General features: G+C 36.3%; 1 protein-coding gene across 1 annotated transcript; it reads left to right on the plus strand.

The window, feature by feature from the left end:
- Nucleotides 1–6,972: 6,972 nt before the first annotated feature.
- On the plus strand, nt 6,973–8,954 carry LOC148880933 (AAA-ATPase At3g50940-like). The gene is made up of 2 exons (XM_088963045.1): nt 6,973–8,095; nt 8,174–8,954. The coding sequence occupies exons 1-2, from the start codon at nt 7,028–7,030 to the stop codon at nt 8,567–8,569; spliced, it is 1,464 nt and encodes a 487-aa protein (XP_088819171.1). The 5' UTR covers nt 6,973–7,027; the 3' UTR covers nt 8,570–8,954.
- The last annotated feature ends 13 nt before the right edge of the window (nt 8,955–8,967 follow it).

Consider the following 8,967-nt stretch of genomic DNA (forward strand, 5'->3'; position numbering starts at 1 on the left):
TCCCCGTATCTAATAACATGTAGGAGGATGAGATGTTTCTTATGTGACTGCCATGTTATGTGGGTATGTGTGGGTAGAGTTTTTGTGTGTAGGAAATCCAGACTCATCCATACTACGGTTAAATTGGTTAGGTAATAAATGATTAAAATATGTTTTGTTTAAAATTTTTTGGCAATGCATACAACGCACATTGGAAAGTGCCTTATCAAGTGTAGTGTGGTTCAACCATGGGATTTTCTGCAAACAAAAATTTACACTCTAAAAACAGAGGCATCCAATCACACACTAGGAATATCCCCTAATGAATTTCACATACATGTCTAGATTTGTGGTTGAAATGACGTGTGCATGGAATTTTTGCTTGCAGGAGATCTGAGCTTGTGACTTTAGGCTGCATTTGGCATTCCTTATTTTAAGGAATGGGGCACAGTAGCATGACAGGATCTCTTAAAAGAAAATTTCCAGTACACACTCCCAAAGCACAATGATCCAAATCCAATTGCATATTAGGAACATCTCCCCTAGAAGCTGTGCTTTGAAATGTAGGTGTAAATCGGGTGTGGCCCAACCTGAATTTGGACCAGCCTGATACAGTACGGGCCAGGTTGGGATTGGGGTTCCAAGTCCACAGGCCAGCATGACATGACACGCACCCGCAGCCCACGTGCTAGCACGACGGCCCGTCTGATGACCCAACGACTAGTTTTAGCTTTTTGGGTTTTTTTACAGAAATACCCCCCAATAGCTATAAACAACTATATAGGGGGTATTTATGTATTTTGGTTTCGGGGGGAGAAACAATGGCACAAATGCCCCCAAACAACTATATAATAGCTAGTTTGGGGGGCATTTTGGATAAAGTGATAAATAACTTTAATGACCAAAATACACCTCCCAACAACTAAAAAATGGCTAGTTTTTTGGGTATTTTGGGTAATTGAATTATTTTCAATTCCTATAAATAGTCATATCCTCCACCATTCTCATCATACCAATTCAACAATTCTCTTAATCTGTTCTCTAGCTTTCATACTCTCTCAAGTTTCTATCTCTCAATCTCTCATACATTCTCTAATTCTCCAATTCTCAACTTTATTGAAGTTTCAACAAGAAGAAGGCTTGTTCAACAGCTCAAGTATCTCAAGTTAGCAATTTGGGAGGTTTGGACTCTTGAAGTTGAAAGGCATTAATCATTGAAATCAAGTTGGAATTCTGAATCAGCAACCTAGGTAAGTGTAATTAAATTAATTTTATTTTTTTAGAATTTAAGAAAAATGGCTAGCTCCTCTTGAAACCAATTCCCCAACATGTTCAATGTTGTCGACGATATTTAGTCAACATGGTAGTGTTAGCACCAATATGGATGGTATTGATATTAACTTAACTTCCACCCCTAGTTCTGATACTAGGGGAAAGAAAAAGAAGGCTACTAAGTTGATTAGCCCAATTTGGAAAATATTCAAAGTAGAAGAGGTTCAGGGGAAGGGAAAAAGAGTTATTTGCCAAAAATGTAGGAAAGACTTTAGCTATTGTAGGAATAGTGGTACTAGCCATTTGGTCAGACATTTGCTCACCCATGAGAAGAAGAAGAAGAAGAAGAAGAAGAAGAAAAACAACACAAACACATTATACATTGGGTAGGGTGTTTTGGTACTTTTAAATATTCTCAAGAAAACATGAGGCAAGAATTAGCAAAATGCATTATACATGTTAAACAACCATTTTTGTTAGCTGGAGATACTAAAATTGAAAATGGTTACGTAATTCTGTAAATTTACAATTTAAAAAAATTTCTAGGAATACTATTAGATCAAATGCTTTAAAATTTTTTTATTCATATAAACAAAATTTAATTTATATGTTATTAAATGTTAATTCTAAAGTTGCATTTACTTCTAATATTTGGACTTCTAAATTTAATATAAGTTATATTTGTATTTTCAGTCATTTTATTGAAAAATTTTGGCTTTTAGATAAAAGAATTTTAAGTTTTACTAGTTTTGAATGGCCATATACTGGCCCTGGTATTGCTGTAAGTATTTTAAATACTTTACATGCTTATGGAATTGACAATAATTTATTTTCTGTTAGTTTTGATTGATAATGCTAGTAATAATGATTCAATAATAAATATTTTAAAATCTCAATTAAAACCATGTTTAAATGGTAAATCATTTCATATCATATGTGCATGTCACATCTTAAATTTATGTATTCAGTATGCTTTAAATATTATTTCTACTCATATTTCTAAAATTAGAAATTATATTATATATTAAAAGTTTTGGAGCAAGAAAACAAGAATTTAAATATTTATGTCAAAATTATGGTCTAAAATATAAACCTTTTATATTAAATGTTAAACACAGATGGAATTCTACCTATGCTATGTTATAAAGTTGTATTTCTCATAAACAAATTCTTAATGATTTTCATAATGCAAAAATGCCTACTGATATTGTATTTGTGAAGACTAGGAAATAACAATTTGTATAAGAGATTTTTTAAAATATTTTTATGATGCAACTAATGAATTATCAGGTATTTATTATCAAACTAGTTGTAATTTAGCCTATCAATTAATAATGGCTAGTGGTTGTTTTGCAAAATATAGAAAGAATCCACAATTTCAAAAGTATTATTTAAATAATGAAAAATAAATTTAAAAATATTAGGAGAACATTTCTCCTCTTTATTGCTTAGCTACAATATTAGATCATAGGATTAGGAAAGATGATTTAGATATTTTACTTGAAACATACTGTGAAAATATGAATATTGAAATTGGAAATAAAAAAGAAGAAATTAATAGTTTATATGAATTTGAAATAATAGGGAATAATAAAAATTCTATAACTTATACAGGTACATCTTCCACTTCTAAACTTGAGCCCGTTAGTGGAAGAGAAAAACTTTTTTATTTAATAAGTAAAAGGCAAAACTCCACCGCCTCAACAACAAGTTCATTTACTGAGCTTAATTTTTATTTACAAGCAAATTTTTCTACTTTAGGTGATTCTTCCTTCACCTTAGAGGGAACAAATAATTTTGAAATTTTAGCTTGGTGGAGTGAACATGCAAAAAATCATCCTGTTTTCGCCACCATGGCACGTGATTACTTGTTAGACAGTGTATGGCCTTAGCTCCAATCAGATTGATGTACTTCTGACATTTATTGCAAATGAATAATAGTACATAAATTATTTGTGTTATATTTGGTGTGTTTTTGTTTAATACCCTTAAACTGGACACTTATGAGACTCGTGTTAATTTAGAATCTTCACAACCGTTGGATAGACCTAGGGAGGTTTATCTTGCTAAGGTTAACACTAATGTGCTACCAAGTCGGTTGGGGTGGCTTGTCTCAATTGCCAAGGTGAGACCCAAAGCACATCTAGTGTGTTTTTGTTTGAAACTCTGAACCGGATCATTTTCCAGTTATGCCTTGAACCTTGGAGATAGATGGGCAAAACTGAAAAGTTACACCTAACCCCTAGACTCGATTATGATACTGCACTAGGTTTTGGATTGGGCTGTCTTTGATATGCCAATCAGTGAGATCCTTAGTAGGGGTCAAAACCTAGGTATGTTGGGGCAGTCTGAGAATTCACCTTAGTGGGTGATCATAGTGATAGAATCAGCCCTTTTGTCGGACAAAGTGAATGATCGGGGACAACACTCTTTCTGATGGAAATCTAAACTGTCGGCAATTGATTTCAAACGTGTTTGAATTTTGTTTTGCAATATATATATATATACACCATGGTTTTTGCAAAGGTTTTAATTCCTGGGATCCATCCTGAGTAAAGAGTGTGACATTGTACCTTGCAGCCGAGGGAGAGGTCATCTCTTGTCGGGCAGTATTTGATCATTATAGGCTGAGAGGTTAAGTGTAAGACCATTTAGGGTTTTTACTTGATGGGTTAATCTCACTTAAGTTCATAGTTCTTGGGCCTTCATAAGGTGGTTGGACCCAAGGACCATTTAGTGTAAATGTTGGGCTTGATAAGAGCTCACACTGATAGGCTCAAGGGTTCACTGTGTTCAGCAATGAATTCAGCCAGGCCTTATAACAAAGGCTAGGCTGAACTCATATGACTTTTGTGGAGATCAATGTTAGGGTCCCACACCATACAAAGAGAGCCAAGCTGGCAGCAAATTAAAAGGGAAGTGGGCTTGATAACTTAATGGGCCTAAAGCCCATTTCAAACTGGGTTAATTTGATTAATTAATATAGGCAATTTTAAGTTTAGATCTAGATCTGGATTAGTAGGAGGATAAGATAAGTCTTATCCATTTAAGAGTTCAGATCCAAATAAAGATTTGGATCAAAGAACCCTTTCTTGATAGGATTAGGAAGTTGATCCAAAAAGATAATAAATAGAGGGTGAAATCCTTCTGTTAAACACTTTTGCTAAATCCAATTCTTTCCCCTGTTCTTGCCGCCCTACCCAGTTCAATCTCCATAGTCTTGGATTGATCAAGAATTGTTCTTGATTTTGATTTTTGCTAGAAAATCAGATCTGAAGTTGTGCTCACATCCCCTGTGTGATCTTTGCTGAAAGATTGCAGTTCTTGTTGAAGAATTGCTCTGTTGATCTTGCTTCATCCTAAGTTGTGTCATCTTCAGTGGAGGTAGGATTTGGTGACCTCTTTGGTAGGGGTGTCCATGAAAAACCGAACTACAAAATGCGGTTAACCAAACCGATCGGTTTGGAATTTTTGAAAAACCGAAGTACTAGTTCGGTTTTTGGTTAACCTATAAAAAAAACCGACGGTTAACCGAACCAATCGGTATATATATTTATATGTATATTTTATATATATTTTTAATATACGTCACATATTTTCTATGTATTTTATATAAATATATATTCATTATATATAAATATATACTTTTATTATATTTATAATGATCTATTTACAAATATATTATATATTTTTAAAATATTTATAATATTATTTATTATTTATAATATAATATTATACATATATTTATATAATATATTATAAATATAAAAAATTGAAAAATCAAAAAACCAAAATAGTTTCGGTTTGGCGAAATGAAAAAACCGGTACCACCAATTCGGTTTACAAAAAGGGGCCATGGTTTGGTTAACCGAATCGTGGACACCCCTACTCTTTGGGAGCTACGTTTGTGGATTCCGTATCAGGTATATCCCTCCCTTTCTTTTGGTTACAAATCTAGCCCGGTTTGTTTTAAGAATGAACGTTGAAAAATGCATTTTTTTTAAATCAATGAATACGATTCCCGGAAGGAAGAAAGGAATTTTTGAAACTTCGCCCAGCCACCCAGAATAGTTCGGCCATCCATATGATGGATATTCCTTCCCTTCACTACTAACCCCTTTGTTGTCTACAGTTCCATCGGAGTCTTGTTTTAGTGCAGGTACTAGGGTGTTAGACAACAAGAGAAAATGTATGAATGATGAAAGTCTGGAGATGTGAATATGCTTTAAAGATTGGCTGGATGTTGAAGATAGATTATAAGACAAAGGAGGGCATGAGACTACACCTAATGTTTCACGTGAAGTAGATGATCAAAGTCAAGAACAATAAGAGAAAATGATGAAGTCGATATTTTTTGTATACTTAATAGTTGTATAGCATTTTTCAAATTATTATAAACTTTTTTAATTTTATTTAATTTTTTATTTTCAATTTGTAACTATGTTGTATTTTTATATTTTATTAATTTATTCCATTTTCCAATTTTCATATTTCATTCATCCAACCATTGTATGCTTTGTATCATTCAAATTTAAATGAAATAAAATTCCTATTTTTCTTATAATTTGTTATTCAATTTGAGTATTTGTCTCTTTAATTTCTTATTTGGCTAAGTATTTTTTTTTTCATTTCTTCGTTAGATTTCTTATTTTTTCAAATAATTTCCAAAGGAAAGTTGAATATTTTAGTTTTACTTAACAAAGAAATAAAAAAATAAAAAATAAATAAAAAAAAAAAACAGTTTGGCCCAAGCCCATGACATGGCCTGCAATCCGCCTGGCCCAGGCCTGTGGCACGACACGGGCCCACACAGGCTTGGATTGCGGGCCATGCCGAGCCGACCCCCTAAATTATCCCTAAAAGGGTGGCACGACCCAGCACAACCCGTTTTACACCTCTACTTTGAACGTTTTTAATTGCAGGAGATCTAATCTCCATAGTAATGGATTCAAAATACACCACACCTTAATCACACTACCAACCACATATGAGTGTTGATTTCTATCATAGGCTGCTTTTGTCATTCCTTATTTTAAGGACTTATTTCCTTGTTACAATTAAAATGTCCGTGTGAACAATGAATTTTTAATAGGAAAAAGGAGATAATATTCAATAACTCTTTCTACGGTGAATTGTTGTTCGGTTAGGTCGTATTTTCTAGTATAGCGAACCCAGCTTCCCCAAAGTTTCTTTCAAGGAATTCTAGATGACGACGGTCTTATGCAAGTTGCGACAACTCAGCAGCCCTACTGTTACGTGTGTATCACTTATCGGCAACACAAAAGAAAATTTTATTACTTTGATGTTGTTTGAATCTTTGGCCCAATCAACGGTAAACACTTCAGGGTTCTCACTGGTTATCAGATGAAACACAACTCTGGCGGTGGTTCATCGCTACCTCCCTCTTACCTTTCTCTTTTCTGGTCAAAACCCAGCAACTCTTTTAGTCTAGTCCCCACTTCCGATCAAGGAAAGTTTTCTTAGTGGATTTCCAACTAAGCAACAATAGCTTGTCTCATGCGTGGCGAGATCTGCTCCTCACAAATGGCCGCCTTATACGCACATCCACCGTGCATTGGGAACATCTCCTAATAAAAAGTACGGGAGATGCTCCCAATGCATGGTAGGATATGCTCTATGAGGCGCCAGTTGTGAGGAGCAGATCCGGTCTCCTCTCATGCACACAACTGAGATAAGAAGTTTTTTGAGATTTGAGAACCACCCCACTAGGCCACTACTACTACCCAGATCATTAGCTTCAACTGATGACTTAATAATGGCTTCTCTCAGCTCCAGAATTCTGAACGCATTTTCTCTCCGAGAAATGCCTTCAATGACCACACTTTTCTCAGGATATGCTTCCTTGGCCACGGCATTCCTGCTCATTCAATCCCTGATCAATCAATTCATTCCCCACCATCTCAGAGGCTACCTCTTCTCCAGCCTCGGCTACCTCCTCCGCCTTTGGTCCGCCCAGCTCACCCTTGTCATCGAAGAGTTCAATGGGATTACTGCTAATGAAGTCTATGAAGCTTCGGAGATGTATCTGCGTACCAGAATCTCGCCCTCGGTCAGTCGTCTAATTCTAAGCAAAGCGCCAAGAGATGAGAATCTCATCCTCACAATAGAAAAGGGGGAGGAGATTATAGACGTCTTCGAAGGAATTCAGCTCAAGTGGAAGTTCATTTGCTCCAATTACGCCAAAGGTCGCCATGATGACACAAAGCGTTCCTTTGAACTCTGTTTCAATAAGAAGTACAAGGAAAAGGTGTTGGGTTCTTACTTCTCTCACATATTTGACATATCAAATGCCATGAAAGAAGAAAACAAGGTTGTAAAGCTTCATACGCTTGGCTCCCTGCACCATGACAGAGGGGTAGGAGTGTGGGGATCGATCAACCTGGAACACCCAGCGACATTCGATACCTTGGCCATGGAACCTCAACTCAAGAAGGATTTGATAGATGATCTAGACAGGTTCATGAAAAGGAGAAACTACTATAAGAAAGTGGGGAAAGCTTGGAAGCGTGGGTATCTTTTATATGGCCCGCCTGGTACTGGGAAATCAAGCTTGATTGCTGCCATGGCCAATTACCTCAATTTCCACATCTATGACTTGGAGCTTTCAAAAGTCAGGCGTGATTCAGACCTCAGGAGGCTGCTGGTTGCCACAAAGAATCGGTCGATACTGGTGATCGAGGATATCGATTGTAGCATTCAGCTCTACGATCGACAAGTGCAAGCAAACAGAGATAGGCCAGTGGAAGCTAAAGCCAAGGCTTCAAGAAATCCACATTTGGAAGGTAAACAATTGGAGATCAAACTCAAGGCATCAGATGATCAGGTTAGTTCTTCAGTTTAAGCCTGCTAGTTGGAGGCTTACCATAAATTTCTTTAAATAAACCAATTCGTCATGCTTTAGGTGACACTCTCGGGACTACTCAACTTCATTGATGGTCTCTGGTCGAGCTGTGGAGACCAACGGATCATTGTGCTCACAACCAATCACAAGGATCGGCTGGACCCTGCATTGTTGCGCCCTGGTCGCATGGATAAGCATATTCACATGTCCTACTGCACCCCTAAAGGATTCAAGCTTCTAGCATCCAATTACCTGAGCATAAACGAAAATCACCAGCTCTTCAGGGAGATTGAAGACCTAATAGAGAACATACAAGTCACTCCCGCAGAGGTCGCAGAAGAGCTAATGAAGAGTGAGGAAGCTGAAGTCGCCCTCGGTGGACTGATCAATTTTCTTGAGCAAAAGAAAACGAAACACAATAAGATCAAGTGCGAGGAAAAGGAAAGTTGGAGCTGAAAAAGAAGATTCAAAAAATTTAACTTGTAATGTCCAACAGTAAGTGGGTTAGGCAGGTTGCTTTGATAACCATCCTCTAGCCAGGGCAGACCTGGTTGCTTCACACTTCACTCTGATTTGATCAAGAAAGACTCATCCCAGTCCCCAAAGACAACATGCATGTTTGTCCGTTTGATTCATCCTAAAGTCCACACATCACAAACATGCCTGATCTCAGTGGGATAACTCCTCAATTCAAGGACTGCAACTCCAATGCTTTGGTAAATTTTCAATTTCAAAGTTTGGCTGATCACTAGGATTCAACTCCTTCATTATTGTAATAAATACACATCATAATAGCTCCACTTTCAATTACATACCAGATAAATTAAGACATCGCCAAAAATGGTAGCATAGAG

Source organism: Nelumbo lutea, chromosome 1 (assembly GCF_056320005.1).
Source record: "Nelumbo lutea isolate HS-2025 chromosome 1, American lotus-T2T, whole genome shotgun sequence".
Classification (NCBI taxonomy): domain Eukaryota; kingdom Viridiplantae; phylum Streptophyta; class Magnoliopsida; order Proteales; family Nelumbonaceae; genus Nelumbo; species Nelumbo lutea.

Excerpts from the sequence above, each read along its gene's own strand:
- LOC148880933 (XM_088963045.1), top strand. The coding sequence starts at position 7,028 with ATGGCTTCTCTCAGCTCCAGAATTCTGAACGCATTTTCTCTCCGAGAA. Across the intron at positions 8,096-8,173 it reads TCAAGGCATCAGATGATCAG|GTGACACTCTCGGGACTACT; the intron begins GTTAGTTCTTCA and ends GTCATGCTTTAG.